The sequence below is a fragment of the Camarhynchus parvulus genome, chromosome 14, assembly GCF_901933205.1.
Source record: "Camarhynchus parvulus chromosome 14, STF_HiC, whole genome shotgun sequence".
Lineage (NCBI taxonomy): Eukaryota > Metazoa > Chordata > Aves > Passeriformes > Thraupidae > Camarhynchus > Camarhynchus parvulus.
Window position 1 is genome coordinate 7,994,863 of NC_044584.1, and position 20,384 is coordinate 8,015,246.

At 50.1% G+C, this 20,384-nt stretch overlaps 1 protein-coding gene across 1 annotated transcript; it reads left to right on the forward strand.

Annotated features, from left to right (window-relative positions):
• Positions 1-12,147: 12,147 nt before the first annotated feature.
• GRIFIN (galectin-related inter-fiber protein) lies at positions 12,148-15,313 on the forward strand. The gene is made up of 4 exons (XM_030958449.1): positions 12,148-12,159; positions 14,412-14,491; positions 14,572-14,734; positions 15,149-15,313. Exons 1-4 carry the CDS (start codon positions 12,148-12,150, stop codon positions 15,311-15,313), a joined length of 420 nt encoding a protein of 139 aa, XP_030814309.1.
• Positions 15,314-20,384: the final 5,071 nt, after the last annotated feature.

Genomic DNA, 20,384 nt, shown 5'->3' on the forward strand with positions numbered 1-20,384 from the left:
GTGCCCGCGGTGAGGAATTTGGGCTGAGGTTCCCCAGCCCGCTCCCTGCTCTCCTGCTGCGGGCGGTGCTTCCCTCTGCTGCCGGCTCAGCCCCAGCCCTGCGCTCGGGATGTGTGTTCCAAGCCTGGCTGGTTGGTTTTGGGGAAAACCGGGATGCTGTGGACAGCCAGGGTGGTGTCTGTGAACTGCTGCCCTGCAAATATTCAGCAGAGGACACACAGGGATCCTGGGAGTGCCCTGCTGTGCCATGGCCAGAGCTGTCACAGGGGTTACACAGCTCCAAAATGAGCCCAGAAGTGGAGGAACAGGCACTCCCTGCTCAAACCCACTGCTCCTGGGAATGCTGGGGGTCCCTGCCCAGTTTGAGCACCTTTTCCTTCACCATGGATGTGGGGTGGGTGATGGTGCAGCTGACTCCATCCCTGCCCTATGAACATCAAGGCCGTGTTTTTGAGGTTCTCCCTGTTTCCTCTAAAGGATGTCTATCCTCAAAATATGTCTCTTCCCCTCCAGGGAGTTCTGATAATCTCAGCCACGGCTGGAGAGAGAGCTGGAAGTCTTCCAGCAGAGCTGTTGTTTGGTGTCTCTCATGACGTTGATTTTTGGTCCTTCTAGAGCCCAGAATTCCTTTGGTTTTCAGTTCTTCAAGAGCCCAGGTTCTTTCCAGTCTGGACAAACATTGCTGAGATAACCTGACTGTTATAAAGGTGAGCTGAGCTCCTGCTAGCCAAAGAGACTCTCGTAAACACCAGAACAAGGGACTTGGCTCGGATCAGGTGTAAAAACAAACTTTGGCGTTGACTTCAAAAGCCTGGGAGTTTAAAAAGCAGTTATGATGCAACCTCCTTTGTATGCAGGCAGGGATGGCAGCGCCGGGTCCTGCAGGAGGGCGGGATGGGCCCAGGGGGCATTTGCAGGAAGTGCTGCAAGCCCAGCATGATCCAGAGGGGGCAGGTCCAGGGGAAAGTGCAGCCCACTCCCTGTGTTTGCCTTCTGCCATTAATGAAGCTTCTGAAGGGATGCCCCGGGAGTGGAGCTATGGGGGAGGAAAGAAAATATCTTGCTCTGTTTTCTCTCTTTAACTGCAATACTCGAGTTGCCCCCTGGAATTCCCCCTGCAGCTTTCCCTGGCTGGCTGCAGCCTGGCAGAAGTGCAGAGCATTTGCTCTGCTGAGATGTGGTGGGGCTGGGATGAGCCACCAGCTTGAAGCCCTGTGCTGGGAAGAGGTCTCAACCAAAACGTGAAAATCAGCCCTTTCCCCATCACTTGGCCTCCTGACAGATTTACATCCACAGGGCAGGCTCTGTGTCTGGCCACAGTTTGTATCTGTTGGCCCAGAACACTTGAAATAATTGGCTCCTTCTTGCAGAGACAGCAGCAGTAACTTTGGGCTGCTTTGTTTGTGTGACCTGATGCTCCCACAGCACATCCCAGGTCTCAGAAGTCCCTAATTCATGTCCCTGGTGGTGGGTCCAGGACAGTGACACATCCCTGGGACCAAGGGATGCCAACAGCATGGCCACAGCCAGTGGCTGGCAATATCTGTCCCGAAAATGTTTATGCCCTGCAATTCAGTCTGCAGCCAGGGGAATGTCCTGGTATCTGCCATCTCAGAAGTAAAAGACATTCTGGAAAGGTTCTGGTGTGTTTGGTTGGGTAAGAGCAAGCTGAAGTTTATTAGAAGGTAATTCTTCTGTTAGACTGATGGATAAATCAGGAAGAGCAGGATCCCTGGGAGTGCTCTGGGGGTTTCTGTGCTGGAGGTCAGGTCACAGCATGGATTTAGGGGAAGATTGGTTCAAATCATTGCAAACAAATCCCTTCCCAAGAACTGCAGCCTCCACATCACCCCGTGTCCTTGGATGGACATGAGCAGGGGCAGGCTGAAGCACCAGCTCGTGGAAGGGAACTGCATGGTGAGAGCCCCCAGTCCCCTGCAGCACCCAGGGAGCAGCCACATGGGACCACAAACAGCTCGAGGAGACCACACACAACCATCTCCATGTCTGACACCACATTCCCTGTGTGCTCCTTGGGGTAAAAGAGATCAGAAAACCCTCTAACCCTGTGCTAACCTAACCCTGTGGCCACAGCATTGCTGTGCACAGGAGCAGGGGCAGAGCTCTCCTGCAGAGCTGCTCTCCCCGTGCTGGCCACTGGCAGGAAGGACACAGGCTTTTCCTATTACAGCTCAGTCATGGGACCAATAAAGGCTCTTTAATCATTGTTGGTCGCTTGTACACACACGCACACAAAGGACACTCAGAGCTGAAGTGCAGCAGCAGCCAGCACCTGGCAAAGTCATTACTGGACAGCTTAATTTATTTCTAATCTGATGCTAAGGAAGAGAAAAATGCAAGCTGCTGCCAAGAGAAGAGCTTGGCCCATGTTGGAGGGAAGATTGTGATGGACATGTGAGGAGTAGAGAGAAACTGAGGCAGAAGAGGGTGCAATATATGTATGTATTGGTGCAATATATATATATATTGGGGGTGCAGTGGGGAGCCCTCAATGTTCTGGGCTTCTGAGGGGTTCCTGAGGTGTGATATAGGGCTGAGGTGTGGACAGGGTACTGCTTACACCACATCCCTGCGGCTGCTTCCCTTTGCCAGGGGACGGAAATGAATATTTCAATGAAACCAAATTCCTAGGTACAAACTGACACTGCCCTGGAGCTCTCTGACAAGGACTTTCCCAGGTATGCCTGAGCTGGCCTCAAAACTGCCTTGGTTTTACTTAAAACCTGTGTCCAGACTACTGAGTTTCGTGGAAATTGGAGCTGCCTAGACCCCATCTCCTCAGGCTCCCCATCCCTTTATTTCAGACATCCACCAGTAAGTCTGGCTGCAATAAAACCTTATCAACCCATAAAACTCACCCTCCCAAGCACATGTTCTGGGGGCAGGATACCAGGTAAGGGGTTCAAACACAGGAAACCACAGAGGGAGCTCAGCAGCAAAGGCACTCGAGGAAGGTCCTGCACAAACGATGTCCCGTCTGTGCCCTGAGCAAGGCACAGAGCCCATCCCTGTGGCAGCAGTCCATGGGTGCCTGTGGGGTGGGATGGAGATGGGGTAGGTGCCCCATGGGTCACCAGCCCTTTTAAAAGGAGCTTTGGATCCCACAAGGATTCCACCCAGGCATGCCAGGGCAAATGCAGCCAGTGGTGACAGCAGCTGCTGAGCCTGGGCTGAGCAGCGAGGTTACCTGAGGGAATCACATCTGCCACAGTCCAGTGAAACCTTTTCCCTTCCCTATTTTTTTTTTACTTATTTTATTTCTTCTGGAATAACACATAAAGTTCAGCAAACATTATTCACATATTTGTGAAGTCAAGGCTGGTATCCTCATGTCTGACAGCAGCTTCCTTGTGTCCTTTCTCTGAGCTCGGAAAGAACAACCCATCTGAAAGGAAAATACCTCAGTGACATGTTTACTTTTTTCACAGCTTGTTTTCTCGCCTGGATAGGAAAGCCTGAGGCCATCAGGGTTTAAATCTGTGTTTAAAACCAAACCCAGAGCCTGCGTTGGGCTGGCAGGTGGAGGCACAGCCACAGCATGCAAGAATCCCTCACCCTGAACTCCCAAATATTCTCTGCAGCAGTTAAAGATTTCGTGGCAGTCAGTGCAGGGGGATGGGGTGTTCCAGTCTCCATTTGAATTTTTCAGATGACCTTAGTGTTTATTCCAGCCCAAAGTTATACCCTTTTGTATTCGTTCATTTGATCTTATCCTGTTTTTCCTGTTGGCCCAGGAAACCCTCTCCCCTCTCAATCCTCATATTTAGGGATATCATCATCCATCAGCCAAAACTTTTCAATATATAGTGCTAAAATAAATCAAAAAATAATACAAATTAAACTGAGCTTCTCCACCCTGTCTGCATAAGCAACATTTCCAGGCCCTGAATCACTTCTGGGGCGCTTTTCCTGGACACTCCCAATGTGCCACCCTCCTCTTGGCAAGGGGACACCAGAGCTGGGACATGGCCCTCCCTGCTCTCACCCCATTGTCACAGCCACAGGAAATGCACCCTCCATCCTCACCCCACCACAGGCAGAGTTTCTGCAGTGAAATCACAAATCTGAGTACTGGCCCTGGGAGCCTGGGTTACCCCTGAGGCACCACAGAAACGTTTTCAGAGGGTGTCCCACTAAAATAAGTCTGAAAGTCATGGTTCTGCCATGGCTTTCACATATTTTTGTTTCCAAGAAAGAGGTTGTCCCATCCTGTAAATCTCACCTTCCCTTTTCCTAGAATCTCCTTGTGGTTGTACTAAAAAAGGCAATTCTGGCTTGCACCAAGTTGAGTGGTCAGGTTAATTTTTTAGCAGCTGTCTAAAAATGTTACCAGAAGGGTTTTATTTTTTCCCTTAGCAGGTAAAACCAGGGAGGCTCAAGAACCAATCACTTTGAACCCCACACGCTTCCCCAGGACAGCTGCACCTCCCAGCCCTGTTTGTTCTCCCATCAGGTGAGCTCTGGTGGCTTTGCATTGTTAGAATTTATCAATTTATCTGAGCAGCAGACTCCACTCCAGCTCTATTTGTACCACAGCCTGATGCCAAGTCAAACCACACAACCAAGGCTGTGGCACTGACAAGATCCTCTTTATCAGTCCAAATCCTAGCCCTGTAGAAATGCAGATGTTAGTAGAGGTCTATTTTCATCATTTTCTGGGCTTGGCACCAGTTACACCCCTCTTTTAATTAACTACATGTTGCTTTGTATTCAAAGCCATCTCAGTATTCCAGCAGCGATCGATGCCAAGCTGGCAGCCTCCAAATAACCCAAGGGGCCTCGTTGCCCTTTGCAAAGTGCTGGCTTCTCTCTAGAGCTCCTCCCACAGCCTGAATTTAGGAGCAGGGTTTGGGACACCAGGGTTTGGGACACCAGGGTTTGGGACAACAGGACCCAGAGGCACATGGTGGTGTGGGGAGGGTCTCACTGTCCTTCCCAGCTGTTTTCCTTTGTGAGTGGGGTGAGGATTTGAACTCAGCCCGCCCCAGTGTGGCTCCCAAGCATTAATCTAACAGGGTGCCTCTGTTTCCATGACCCTGTTTCCACCCTCAGCGTTACGCTCCACTCCAGCTCCATGAGCTGTTCCAGATGTTTTGGAAAACCCCTTGCAGTTTGGTAAAAGCTCCAGAAAACCAGATAATTTCTCCCATCAGAGAGATCTAAAGGAGGAGGAGGAGCAGCAGCAGAGGATGTGAGGAGCAGAGTCATGGCTGGATAACATCTCCCCAGGCTACGATCCACATCAAGCACAAACCAGGATTGATGAAGTGCTGAGGCTGGTCAGAGCTACCACAGTTCTCTCTTGAAGATGAAGGCCAAACCCCTGCAGTCCTTGTCCTTTTCCATCAGTGGGAGTTTTGCCCCTGGCTGCAGCAAATGGCATTTCCCTCTGAGCCTGAGGGGTTGGAGACACCACCAGCCATGGCAGGAGCAGGGAAGATGGATGCAGCACATTCTGGAGCTGCAGCTCTGTCCTCAGCTCCTCAGCGTGCCTTGACTTCTCCTGAGCTGCTACTGAGATGCAGATGGGATTCAACCCCAATTCCCAGAGCTGCTCTGTGAGCAGGAAAACTGCAGCCAAAGTGTGGGTGGGTCTGGGTGGAGCCCTCTGTGGATTAAACCCCTTGCTGGACCCCTCCATCCCCCACACTGTGCTCTTCCTGCCAGTTTGTGTCCCTTCCTCTTGCTGAATCCTTGCACGAACAAATGTTTCATTCACAAAGCATCCCTCCACCTCCCGTGCTGAAATTCTCATGCTCTACTCACTCCTATCCATAACTATATAGAATCAAATTGCATATAAAGCCAGCACCAGAAATAGAGAGGGACTGAATCAACAGCCTGGATTCAGCCTCCACCCAAGCCAGGAGTTGGCTGAAAGCTGGACCTGCCTCCAGACTTTGTGGCTGGAGCCCATCTGCAAGTCTAAAAGCCAAAATGAAAATAGAGAAGAAACCAAGCAACATGGCATCTCCTGCTCTTGACCACAGGCCCCCTGGGGCAGGGGCTGTTTGTTTGTCTCTAGAACAATTTCACTGTCTGTGAATGAGTCTCGCTGCAGGAAGGGGCAGAGAGGAGCAGAGCTCACCAGGGGGAGATGGGCTTGTGGCTCCTCCAGCCCCAGAGGAGCCAGCAGCAGGATGGGCAGCAGCAGACATGGCTATAGGGAAGGCCATGATTCCCCCTCTTCATCCCTCAGCACTTCTGTGATCCCTAAAATCTCCAAAAAATGTGGTACCATTGGCTACCACCTCCTTGGCTCCTGCCTGGTGTGACAGCAAGGCAGCTGCTCCTGGGCAGCGGCTGGGGGAGAGGATGGAGGGGAGGAAGGCAAAGGAGAGAGGCAGAGGCACCTCCTGGCCCCTGGGCAGGGCAGGGGCTCAGGGGGCTGGTGGGGCCTCTGGTCCTTTCCATCTCCAACAGTCCCACCCTGACCCTGGGACCTGAGAGCTGCCACTCAGCCTCGGCTGTGTCTCTCACTTTGAGCTATCCTGGTCACATCAGGAAACAAAGGCGTTTGGTTCCCTAAATGGGAGAAGGTTTTTTGTCACCGTCGTCATTTTTCTAGTTTCGCTCTTTGTTAGCAGCTCTTCCTCTTCCTCCCTGCTCTCCAAAATAGCAAAAGGCTGCATCCTCCTCCCCCAGCTGCCTCTTGTAGGTTGCTGCAACACCCAGCACTCTCCTCAGCCACCGGCAGCAAAGGTCAGAGCCCTTTGGAGGGGACCAGTGCTCCCAGCTTGAGGGTTTGCTGACGGGGTGAGGCAGGTGTGTGCGGGGTCCTGCTGGTACCTTTGGATGTGTGCCACACCCTGCCAGGCTGAAAATGTCCTTCCTGCACTCACCCCTGTGTCATCCCAGCTTCTCCCAGAGCCTGGGATGGGGAGTGGACCCTGCATCCCTTCTGCTGCTGTCACTGTCCCTCTCTTGCATCAGGGCAGATGATGAGCTGGTGCTTCAGTGCACCAAGACCAAGAGAAGGAAGTTGTGCAAGGAGTGGTCAAATACTCAGAGGTGGAGGAAGGACAGGCTTTGGCTCCCAGAGCTGCAAGCCTCTCAGTCCCTAAACCCTTTTCATTTAGCAGAGTTCCTCCCCAACAAATGCCTCCAAGCCCCCTCTAAGCTCCCTGGTGTCTCCCTGGGGTGGGGTTCACGCTTCTATCACAGGAGCCCAGCATGATGCCTTCTATTGTGTCCCAGCACTGCCCACCACTGATCTGCCTGGAGGAAAAGCTGCTCATCCTGGTTGGAGGCAGCACCATCTGTGCCACCCTGATGGATGGTGGCTCTTGGACACAGCTCCCCAGGCTGGCTCCTGCTGGGAAGGGGCTGAGCTGGCTCTGGCCTTGGCACAGCTTCCTCCTGGGTAAGTATTTGCACTTCTCTGTGCCTGGGAAAGGTCACTCAGGGCTGGGCTGAGCAACTGGCTGGAGGAGGCTGAGATGTTTGTGATGCTGATTGTTTCATTGTTTTCTTCTTTTTAGAGTTTTTCCGCCCCCTTTAGTGCCAGTCACCATCTGACCCCAAACTGGACCTTCTCTAGGACGCAGCCTTTGGGACAAATGTTTTCAGGTGTGATGAGGATATCAATCAAGGGCATGGAAAAGTTTTTATGATGTCAGAACCTATCACTCCTTATGTGAGTAAGTCTCAGTAGAAAATGGTGAAAAAGCAGGGCTACACAAATTCCAAAATTCCCCAGACCCGAACAGTCCTCATGAAACTGCCAACAGCCAGAAGGGCTCCAGCACACGGGAGACACCTGTGGCTGCTCCCTGAACCCCAGAGCATCCCCAAAACCTCACAGGTTGCCTCCCTCCCTCTTTGCACAGCTCCAGGCTCTCCTCTCTCTGCGCGTTCTCCAGACCCACCTGCGGGCTCAGGCTGCGTCTCCAGCCCCCGCGCTGCTCCCGGGCACGAGTGAGGCTTTGGGATGTGCAGGGTGCCCTGCCCGGGCCGTGCCCAGGCCTGCTGCCACGTGGGCTCCCTGGTCGAGGGGCTGACACGGAGCTTGCAGGGGGAGCAGCAGCAGGAGATGGAGGTGCTGTTGTTTGTGCTGGCAGCTGAGAGCAGGAGCAGGGCACACGGGCGAGCTGCAGCCCCTCCAGTGGTGTGCATCGTCCTCCCCCTCTGCTTTGGGGCAGTAAATCATTCAGCATGGAATAAGAGCTGCTCAAACTGAGGAAGAATGGCTCCCAGAGACAAACCTCACCTGGGAAGCTGCTGGGAAGCACTTCTGAGTTGGCAAGAGTTAGCAAAGGGGGATGAAGGGGGATTTGACAATGCTGATGCTGCTCCTCAGCAGCCAGGGACTCAACATAAAAGTGAGCAGGGAGAGCTCATACATAACCTCCCTCCCTCTGAGGATCTGTCATTGCTGGAGCTCTGAGCCACTGTGAAGGCACAGGCAGTACACCCACACACTGACTCTGAGGAGCACGGCGGGGCCCAGTGCCAGCTCTCCTCCTCCTCCAAAAATCACCAGGAACAGGGAGACAGATGTCTCCTGAGGAGTTTGGAAGGTATCATCAAGGAGCAGGGTAAATCAGGTCCCTGCATATACAACAGGGCAATTATTTACGGATCATCAAATATTGGCTCTGAAAACGCCAGGCATCAAACAGCAGCCTGTGGCAGGGGGTGTGTTTACCTTCTGCCTGCACCTCACAGAGCTGGAGCAACAGGATCAGCACCAACCACGACCCAAACCCAGCACTCCTTTCCAGCTGGAGTCACTTGTGAGGGCAAAGGGACTTATTCTGACATGGTTTTACCACTTTCTCCATGGGGAATTGAGCAGGAAAGCAGAGTCAGGTTCGCCAAGCCTGGCAGGATAACACACAGCAGGAATGGGTACAGATCCACTGGGATCTGCTGCCTGCAGGGATGGTGTGTCATAGCACACGTGGCTGCCCCAAGCCAAAGAAGGAGGGGTAGGTACAACCTGATCTCAGCCACTCTCTACCTCGGGGCTTTGACCTCTGGAAGAGCCTGGTTCAGTTTCTGGCTGGGCCTGGCCACCCCTGCCAGGAGCAGCAGCAGTGGCAGCAGCAGTGCCTGCCAGGATGCCCTTATAAGAGCAAACTCGAGCTCCCAGTCATAAACGAAACCCTTCTCTTTCATTTACTCATCTGACCTGGCAGTGCTGGGACTGATAATGCTGGTTTCCTTTTAAGCAGAGGCCAGTCATAAATAAAATAAACCAGGCATGCTTTGTGTTTGCGCTCCTTGCCTTTCATCCCCGCTCCTCAAAGCCGCAGAAGGGAAGTCCTGAGCGGGAGCAGGAGCTGGGCTGGGGACAGCAGCAGCTCCAGCCTTGGCCTCAGCTGCACTTGTGTGGGTTCATGGCCCTGTGCAGGGGTGGGATCACCTTCCCCTTTCCACCAGCATGGGGAAAGAGCAATGAGAGGCAGAGACTTCACTTTTCAATGAGTCGCATTCACAGCACTGCCTGGGACAGAGCCAGACTCCTTTTCTTACCTTCCACAAGAATAAAAGCAGAATTCCATAGCCAGCAGCTACCCAGACAGCTGCTGGGGGAGAGAACATGCCCTTCCCTTCCCCAGCCCCTGACTGGGAGTGTGATGGGACATGCTAACAGGAGGCCAAAGAATGGAAAGTCTGACAAACACTCCCAGCGCCAAGGCCGCCCTCGTTAGCAGGGCTGACCCCAAATGAGGGGCAGGAGGCTCAGCTGGAGCCCAGCAGCGTGTGCCAGGGTGTCAGCTTCCCCTGTTTCTCTTGCCACCTTTCAGGGTGTGATGTTTTCCTTCGGTGCTCTCTGATGAGCTGCCGTGGGATGCTTGGGCTGAGCAGCTGCAAGGGGCTCCTGCCAGAGAGCCTGGGCTCTCCTTACAGCAGGGATGAGAGCTGCAGGCTGCAGCACTGACCCCTGTCAGAGCAGCAGCAGGTGTTGCATCAGACCCGTCCAGACTTAGAGGAGAGTTAGAGTTAGAACCATGAGTGAATTTTGTTATAATTTACCTCGGGGATTTGTCTGCACTCTCCAGCCCTCTCCTGGCCAGTTCCATAAAGCACAGCAGTGTGAGATCACAGAAATAGAGAGATACCACAGTCTGTGGCACCAAGGCTTCACTCACAAAGGTTTATAGGTATTTTCTCTCCCAGACTAAGCCTGGAGGAGCATTCAGAGCATCCAGCCCTGGCACAGCACTGACATGGCCAGTCCATTGTAGACAGCAGTGCTGGAGAGAGATCCCAAGTTATTGCAGAGCCACAGATCTGGGGGAAAGGGAATGGGGGAGAGCCAGTAAAGCACCATCCCAAACCCTCCCTGGGGTCACACATTCCTAAAGCAGCATGGCCAGAGCACAGGCTGACCCCTGTTTGCACAGGGGAGTTTTAGGAATTCCCTCAAGAAGATGAAATGGCTGCAGAGGAGGTGCAAATACTGCCAGGCAGCAGAGAAGCAAGGCTGGAGAAGCCTTGCACAGAGGAAATCATAGCCCCTGATTTGGTCTGGGAGGCCTGTCTGGATTTGGGGTGACCCAGACTCACCCTTTGAGAAGGAGCTGAGCCTTCCTGAACACAACCTGCTCTGCAGTGCCCAAGCCTTACCCCCATCCACTGATATCACTAACATCATTATTATAAACTGGACACACTTATTTACCTTGCAGACCCCTCCTTTCCTACACACAGGACAGCAATTCTGCTTGGTTCTGCCCACCACCACTGTGAGCATCTCAAAAGCAGCCCTTTGTACCTGCAGTCCCTTGCAGGCAGCAGAAACAAGCAGGGAGGATGATTTGGGGGCTGAAAACACAATATTGGGTTCAGGCCATAAGAAGGGGAAAGATGCAGCTCGGCAGATTGGAGACACCAATGTCCATCATCCTTCAGCAACCCAAGGAGAGACAGTGGGGTGTCCTGTCCCTGTCCCTGTCCTTGAGCAGCACCTGGGCCCCTCTGCCGCTGCTCAGGGCTCCCTTGCACGTCCCAATGCTGCCATCTGTAGCACAGAGCTCTGCTCCTGCTCCCAGCACAGCGCCTGCAGACACCAGGGCAGAGCCCAGCTTCACAAGGCTTGGCTTTGTGAGAGTCCACATGGGCAAATCCCGGCCTGGGACTTGGCTTTGTCAGCCCCAAGAGAGGCTGCTGACTTCTGTGTCTGCTGAATTGCATTTTTAGTTGTCTGCCAAGGGCACCAGAGCCTGGAATAGTAGTTGTCATTCTGCTTATCTGCTGGAAATAAAACAAACATTAAATAATACCGAGAGCTGTGGCCAATACACTAAGTGGGTTTTAGTCCACAAAAGCCATGGATTCCTGTAGGACCAGCCAAGGACCATCACAGCCTCCCATACATGCAGAGATGGGGACAGTGCTTCATGGTTTTAAGGCATTTACATTGTGGAAATGGGGGGCATGCACAATCATCCCTCCCTTCCCTGGCTTATGAAAACACCTCATCACTGAAATTCATTTCAACGTTGCTCATGTCTTGGTGCATTTCCATGTCAGGAAATACTGGACAAAGGCTCGCTCACCCTGCTCCCAAATCCCTGCATTGTCCCCAGCAGGGAAGGGAAATGCAGAACCGGGGCGTGCTGAGCTCAGCGCAGCAGCATCCCGGGGCACCACGAGGGGGAAACGTGGCTGGGACAAAGCTGGCATCAGCTCATTTCAGGCCAGGCTGGGACTCACAAAGAGAGAAAAAAAGGAAACAGGGAGAAAAAGCGATCGGTGATGATCAGGGTGTAGCTGAGCCCCTGTCAGAGGCACCGTTCCTCCTCTGCCACCTCCCTTCTCTCGGGACCTGGAGGTGGGCATGGCTGCTGGTATCTCCCTCAGCTTTGGGATTCCCCATCCTTCCCTCATGCCTCAGACACACCTGACCCCTCTGGAGCACACAGCTCCATCCTGTCCGATCACAGGGCTCCCGATCCAGCCCAGCAGCAGCGGGGCCGCATTAACCCGCACGCCTGACCGGGCTGGCCCCGCCGGGCTCAGCGGGATTCCCGCTCCCCATCCCGGCCGTGCCTCGGCTCTGACAGCGCAGCTCAGCCCCCTGGGGATGCCAATCCCCGCACACGTGGGCTCCTGGCCGGCAGCATCCATAAAAACCGCTCTGTGCCTGCCCGGGCTGGGCTGCGGGGCTGGAGAGCGATGGCACTGCGGGTGAGCGCTGGGGACAGGGGGGTGACAGCGTGGGGGGTGCTTGCAGGGGTCCCCAGGACGAGGTGAGAGATGAGAGTTTGACTCCATGTTCTTAGAAGGGTAATTCATTATTTTATGTAATTATATTATATTATATTATATTATATTATATTATATTATATTATATTATATTATATTATATTATATTATATTATATTATATTATATTTATTACATTATATTATGCTATACATAGCATATGTTATGTTATGTTATGTTATGTTATGTTATGTTATGTTATGTTATGTTATGTTATGTTATGTTATGTTATATTGTATTATGCTATACATAGCATATATATTATATGCATTATGTATTATACTATATTATATTATATTATATTATATTATATTATATTATATTATATTATATTATATTATATTATATTATATTATATTATATTATATTATATTATATTATATTATATTATATTATATTATGCTATACATAGCATATATATCATATCATATCACATTATATTATATTACATTAATTACATTCATATATTATACATCATATTATACATATATTATACATCATATTCACATATTATACATTCATATATTATACTAATTACATTATATTATCTTATAGAATGATATACTAAAGCTATACTAAAAGAGAAAGGATACAGACAGGAGGCTTAACAAGAATGATAATGAAAAACCCGTGGCTCGCCAGAGCCTCAACACAGCTGGATGAGATTGGTCATTAAGTTAAAACAATTCCCATGAAACCAGTCAAACAGTGACCAGTTGGTAAACAATTCGTTAAAACAATTCCCATGAAGCCAATCAATGACCAGTTGGTAAACAACTTCCAGACCATGTCCCAAAGCAGCAAACACAGGAGAAGCAATCAGATAATTATTGTTTTCATTTCTCTCTGAGACTTCTCAGCTTCCCAGGAGAAGAAATCCTGGCGAAGGGATTTTTCCAGAAAATGTGACAGTGACAAGCGTAGGTGTGACAGTGGGTAAAGGAAAGTGGAAGAGAAGGGTCAGACAGGTAGAAATCCTGAATAACATGGGGGTTATTGCTCCTCTATGTCAGTCTGGTCCAGCCTACTGCAAAAGTGAGTTTTGTGATGCTCAATTGGACAGATTTTCATCCAGCAGCAGAGGGAACAGCTCTTTGCTGTGCTTGCTGTGTCTCTTGCTGGGGTTGGTGTACTGATTATAAACTAAAGGTCGAGGCAAGGTGAACCTGGGTGCTGCCAGGTGCTCTTTGAATCCAGAACTCATCAGCTCCAGCAGCTGTCTGTGCCTCACAGGGTGAACTCTGTCAGAGCCTTTCAGTGCCCACATGTGGGGTCCCAAAGCTGCCCTCCTAAAGTAGCCAGGCACGAGGGGATGAGGTTGGTCATTGCTAACTCCTGCCTAAATGTCTCAGCTCCTGCCCAAAAACACGCATATCCCAAAAAATCATTGGAAATAGAACTTGTGACAGAGAAAGAAACAGGGGAGTTGAAGTCCTGAGCTACAGGAAGGAGAAAGAGGCGCACAACTGGAAGTGGAGATGTCAAGGCTGGGGAAATTTTCCTAATGTGAGCAATAAGTTTGCAAGAGGGGATACTCAGAAGTGCAAGATCATTAGAGTACTAAAAAAAAAAGTGGGGTGAAATGACAAGAACTTATTATTAAAATGAGTTATTTAATAAAAACTATGAATTATTCAAAAAGGAACATTTTCCAGCTCATTTTATGCAAATTTAACCTTGGAAATGGGGAGAGCACATGGAACAGGGGCTCAGGCAGGAACTTTTGGGAACAATCAGCCGTGTAACACTGGATGAGCTCAGACTGGATGTCACTTTACACCTGTTCCTCTGCTTCAAAGCATCACAAAGTTTTCTGCTTCAGATTTTGTATTGCTCAGGTGCAGAGAGAAGCAGAACATCTTTGTGTCCTGACAACAATGAAGGCATTCAAGTTCTTCTTTTATTTTTTGCTTTCTGATCCCGCTCAGCTCTTTACAAAAGACCTCGGGGACAGCAAATCCCACCTCATCAACTGGGTGTCATAGAGACTTGATTTCTTATCAGTTTAGAGTCTCTGAGATCATTTAGGAGTGAGAAAAAGACTGGGATAGAGAATGTGCCTGTGTGGGAAGGGGAGAGAAAGAAGATGACAATGAAAATGTGAGAAAGACGTGTCAGGGCTGAGTGGGGCAGTGCATCTCTGCCACCTTGCTGTGTCCTCCTCCTTGTCTGCAGTTTGAGGCTCTGCACCCCGAGGGAATCTGTCCTGGATGGAGCATCGTGGTCAAGGGTGAGACCAGTTCCAGTTCAGGCATGTAAGGAATGCTCTGCTCCCAGCTCCCCTGGCTCACAAGGGCCAGAAGCATCGTTCCCACCTTTTCTCTCTCTGTCTTAGGTTTGAGATTAATTTGCTCTGTGATCCCGGAGACCAAATCGCTCTCCACTTTAACCCTCGCCTCTCCAGCTCCAGAATTGTCTGCAACTCCTTCCTCAACAGCCACTGGGGGCAGGAAGAGGTTAACAGCACCTTCCCCTTCAAAGCAAAGGAGCCCTTTCAGGTAACTCTGTCACCTCAGGTGTAACAGGAATAACCCAGCCAATACTGGGGTGCTCCCCATTGCCTTTCCTGCCAACACCATACCCAGCAACATCCCCCCTCTGGCTTTGTCTCCTGTTAGTAATCCTGTTAAATCCTGGTGATTTATACCCAGCTCTGGCACAGCCATGCAGAGCTCCAGCAGTAATCCCTGGATGCTGCATTTGTTTTCAATTTAGGCTTTGCAATACCACCAGATTTTGTTATCATGAAAGGAGAAACTCGGTTATTCCCTCTTTTTGTCCAGAGTGGGGTGAGCAGTGGGTCTGTCAGCTCTGGCAGGATTTCAGGTGGGTGGACAGATCCAGCAGCTCCCTGATGTGATGGAAGCAAGGTCCAGTAAGGCCACATGAACATAAGACAGTCTCTCTTTCAGGTGGAAATCTACTCTGACCAGGACTATTTCCACGTTTTCATCAATGAAAACAAAGTTCTGCAGTACAAGCATCGGCAGAAGAATCTCTCATCCATCACCAAGCTGCAGATTCTGGATGATATTGACATTTCTTCAGTGGAAATCACCAGACGAGCTCTTTACTAGAGACCACAGCTGGGGCTCTCCCACAGACCATTCCCCCTTGAGCTTCTGATTCAGCCAAGGATCATTTCCTCCCCATTTCCAGGGAGATGGCCATGTGTCCTCAGAGTGGAAGGGGTGGTCATTCCCATCACCAGCCACATTGCTGCCCGCAGCCCAGCCCATCAAAGACCTTCTGGCCCTACAGCTTAGGGTGCACAACAGGCTCTGTAGGTCTGATCATCTTTGCTGCACATCAGAATCTGTCTTCAGTAATCTGGGCACCTGAATGTTGCCTTAGAAATTGTGTTTGCCCAAGAGTAGGGTGTGCATGAGCGCCAGTCCTCAGCTGCGCATGTGGGGAATGTGGATGTTAGGGGTGGGAAGGGATGTTTCTTTCCAGGAGCTGGGTAAGAATGATACCAGATTTGCCAATAAATCAACCAAGGAAATCCCTGCTGAGACATCTCTCCTTGGGCAGATCAATCTCATCCTTCCTCCCCTGCCAATCCAGGCACCTGCCATGAGCAAGGGCTTGAGGACACTGTTGAGGTCTGTGTGATTTTGGCTCTGGGGAAAATACTGCTTTCTATTTTGAGGGCTAATGCAAGGTGAAGGTCCCTGGCATGCAGAACAGTGTGATAAGATTCAACTTGCCAGGTGTTGCCAGGAATTCCCTTCACCAGCTTGGAGATGTTTGCTCAGCTCTACCCCTGCCAGCTCCAGGCTCCCCAGACAGACCCCCAGAGTGATGCTGTGTGTCAGAGAAGGGCAATGGCTTGGGGAGGCACATAAAAGCACATGGCTCCTCCACCATGCTCCAGGAATGCAGCTGGACTCCAAACAAAAGGAACTGAGTGAATCTAGAAATTTTGATAAGCTTGGAATGAAGAGTGCCTGGGGATATGCATGGGTAGCCTCTGGCTTTTCTCTGCTTTATTGCTTTCTTTTCTCCCCCTTTTTAGTTGTCTTACAAAACAACCCACTCATCCCTTGCACCCTCTTCTCTTTTCCAGCCTCTTCCTTGGAGCACAACATATCTGTGACTCCTTGACCAGGCCCCAGCAGAGTCAAAGTTGTTATTTTTACTTTGTTTTAATTTCACGCATCATAAACAGCACAATGTCACAGTGTTAAATCTGAACAGGAACTTATTCCAAAAATGCAATTACTGCTGCCCCCTAATCACTCCTTTATTCCTCACATATAAGACAGAACACACTCCTGATGGAAAAGGCAAAGATGGTCCTGCCTTGCCAGTGCTTTTCACTGAGGAGAAATCTCTTAATAAGAAGTCAGCCCTGATCCATCCTTGCCTTTGGATGAGACCTCTGAAGGTTGCAGCTTTGCTCCAGCCATTTCTCAGTGCTCAAATTGGCCATTCCCAACACTTCTTTCTACTCACAGTTTCAAGCATGTGTGAGGAAGAGGTGGGTGTAGGAAACCACAACACACGATGCCATAAAGCTGACATTCATGAACCTGTTAAGAAGTTTGCAGTGTTTTCCCAGACTGTCAAGAGCACTCATGGGAAACCATCCTGTTCTTGTAGCAAAGGGCTCATTGGGAACACAGAATGGTGCCAAATGGTACCTTTTTCCCTCCAAAAAGAACAGAAAACATGTTTTGGAAATGGAAGGGATCTTAATGGCAAGTCAGGAAAGCTGGAGATGGTGAGACTTCCTCTGGCCTGGAATAAACCCATCCCCACTGGGACAAGAGAGTTGACCCAAATTCTGGGTGTTATGATATAACCCAAGGCTTCAACACACTTTGCTCTCATGGCCATGCCTTCAGCAAAACAGGCACAAAGCCAGAAAAGCCAGGCCTGCAGGGATCTCTGTGTCATCCATCTGATAATGCTGAGCAGCATTTGAAAGAAATTGTCCTTTCTGTTTGTGCTTTTTTTTGGGTGCTGATAAAGACAGATCATTTTTCATGGAGGAAAAGTGACGAAATGATTTATAAGGGTAATACTTTGTACTTATATGGCCACCAGCTGCATCCACAGCCCCTGCTGCAGAAACACCCCACAATTTCATTGTTCCCCAGAAAAGACCACAGACAAACAGGGCAAAAACATTTCAAGTACAAATAAATAAAGAGATGCCACAAAAATCAGGCAGAGACAGAGATTATGCCCTGGCTCCTGGACACATCTCCCCCAGCTCCTGCCAGCAGCTGATCTCACTCCTTTGCCATCTGCACCAAGAGAGCCCAATCTCTCCCGACACATCCCCAGCTCGGCTGCTGCCTTCAGGGCTTTATCTGCTGCCTCCTCCAGCCAAAACACAGCCAAGGGTGAAGGGGGCAGAAGAGCAAGAGAGGTCTGGGAATCTACAGAGCCCTGCTGGAAGCAAAACTTCAGGGCTGGCTGTTTATAGCTGTTTTGCAGAGTTTTATGGAGAATGAGATGCCCTCCAAGTCTGTGACCCTCATCTGTCCCATGAGGGAAAACTCCAGAAAAAAAATTAAGCCTTGCAATTACAATGATCAATTAAACTCTCTGGAGCAGGCCTGGCACACCAGGCTTGCAGGGAGGCATCATGTGCTGGCACTGAGGGGATCAAAGGGAACAAATTAATCCTTTTCCACATTTCTATCAGCTTTCCTGTTCATGACCTGGGGGGAGAACTGATAAAGACAATAAACAAAGACAAGCTCCTGCCCAGGGTATTTTGAAGGGAAGGGGCTGCAGCAGCTGGGGGTGCAGCACTGGAGGATCCCCCCACCAGAATTTCACTGCCCAGCCTCAGGGACAAGCTCTGTAGGAATTTCCAGGCAACCCTGACATGGGAAGAGATGAGAATCTTGACTCCATGTTTCAGAAGGCTGATTTATTATTTTATGATATATATTATATTCAAAGAAAATGATATATTAAAACTACGCTAAAAGAATAGAAGAAAGGATTTCATCAGAAGGCTAGCAAGGAATGGAAAGGAATGGAATGATAATAAAATCTTGTGACTGATGAGAGTCAGAGACAGCTGGACTGTGATTGGCCATTAATTAAAAACAACCACATGAGACCAATCAAAGATGCACCTGTTGCATTCCACAGCAGCAGATAACCATTGTTTACATTTATTTTCTGAAGCCTCTGAGCTTCTCGGGAGAAAAGATCCTAACGAAAGGATTTTTCATAAAATATGTCTGTGACGCAGATCAGCATTTTTGCTGTGGCCAAGTTCTGCAGAGGATCCAGCTGGAATGTTCCAGAGAGAACATTGCTGTGGGATGGGGTAGGGACTGTCCTAGTCAGGATCTGCAGATAAAGCAGCAGTTGCTGCTTGTGTGGCTCACACAGACCAGGAAGGGATACCTGGGAAAGAGAGATGTGTCTCAGGAGGCAAAGCTGACAGAAGTGACGACATCCCACGTGGGCTCTCCCTTTCCCAGCAGTTCTCCTCATTTGGAGTGGATCTGCAGAGCTCAGAAACGCTCTGGTTCATCCCCAGATCAACAAGGGGAAAGTCAGGCTCATAATTCTTCATGCTTGAGCTGTGCCAGAGCTCCCAGGGCCGAGGGCCCCTCTGGCAGTTTCACAGATCTCCTGTGGAGCATCTGCTGATGCGTGACCAGAGCTGCTCCTGGGTGTCCCTGACAGCCCTGGCAATCCCCACACACCCCAGCAATTCCCTGACAGCCCTGGCAATCCCCACACACCCCAGCAATTCCCTGACAGCCCTGGCAATCCCCACACACCCCAGCAATTCCCTGACAGCCCTGGCAATCCCTACACACCCCAGCAATTCCCCCACAGGCTGCTGAGCTCCCTCATCAGCCTCAGTGACATCTCACCAGCGCAGCAGCAGCCTGGGGACATTGCCAGCCTCAGCAAGTGACAATTAATACCAGCCTGGGTCCTGCCTGGAGGCAGGAAATGGGGAGGAAAGGACAAGGACTTGTTGCCAATGCAGTGACAAAAACTTTCAGGAAAGTTCTAAAAAGGAAGAAAGTCACACAGGCTGCATCTGTCCCATACTCACTTTGCAGCTTGGTACTTTTTATTTCAATCCCTGTTTTCTTTCTTTTCCACCCCTGCACAAAAACCCCCCAAACCTACCAAATTTGATGCTGGGTGTTTAGCTACTTCCTCAGTGCTAGAAGGCAGCTCTGGTGAAGAAGGGCAGGAGGAGGGCAGTCCTTAACTATTTAATTAATAATTCCCCTTCTCCCCCTATTTCTTTGCCCCCCTGAACATCTCCTGGTGGAAACAGCAGCACAGATCTTCTCTCCACTCACACTAAGCAGCTGTGCTGTGACCCTGGCCCCTTGTCTATGGCATCTCTAATTTCCCCCATGCCCCAAGGGCTGTTTTCCCAGCACAGAAATACCTGCTACAAGTGCAGACCTTATCAGCAGTGACTTTCTGCACTGCATCGCTGAGTCCCTATCTAAGAGCTTGCTTATTCAACCCTTGTGGGCTGTCCAGGTCCTTGAATGCTCAGCAGTCACAGATGTTTGCTGGCAGGACTGAGGAACACGGAGAGCAAACATTCAGCCTTTTTCTGGAGAGTGTGAGGAAAATAAAACAAGAGGAAAGGAGCAGTAACTCTGAGTTCTGGTGGGGAAAGGGAATTTCTGAGGCTACAGGCAGCCCAGAATGCAGCTAGAAGAGTCTGTGCAGGAAAGCAGAGGGGTGTTTCTTTCATTGCAATTAAAGAGAGATTTATAAAGCATTTTAACTCAGCATGTCCATCCAGAGCCAGCTCAGACAGAAGAGCACACCTCCCAGCCCTGATTTTGTATGCATGGTGGCAGGTACCAGCTCCAGACATGAAAGGCTGGAGAGGGATTATTTTCTGAAAGAAAGGCTCTGGTCTAGAAGTTGAAGAATTGGAAGCTGATGGTATCACTTTATTTGGCAGCTGAGTTATTGTGCATCAATACTGCCTGAGGAAAGCGTGACAGAAATTAGCCTGATGCCCAGATTTGCTGGTCCTGCAGTCCCACAGTCTGTCCAAGACCCTCTTGCCAAAGCCAGATGCAATTTATCATGTTATTTCTTCAAGCTATATGGACATCAGTAGCCAAACCTCTGGTTTTAGCAGAGCACAAGGCAACAGCCTGTGGAGATCTGGATGTTTCT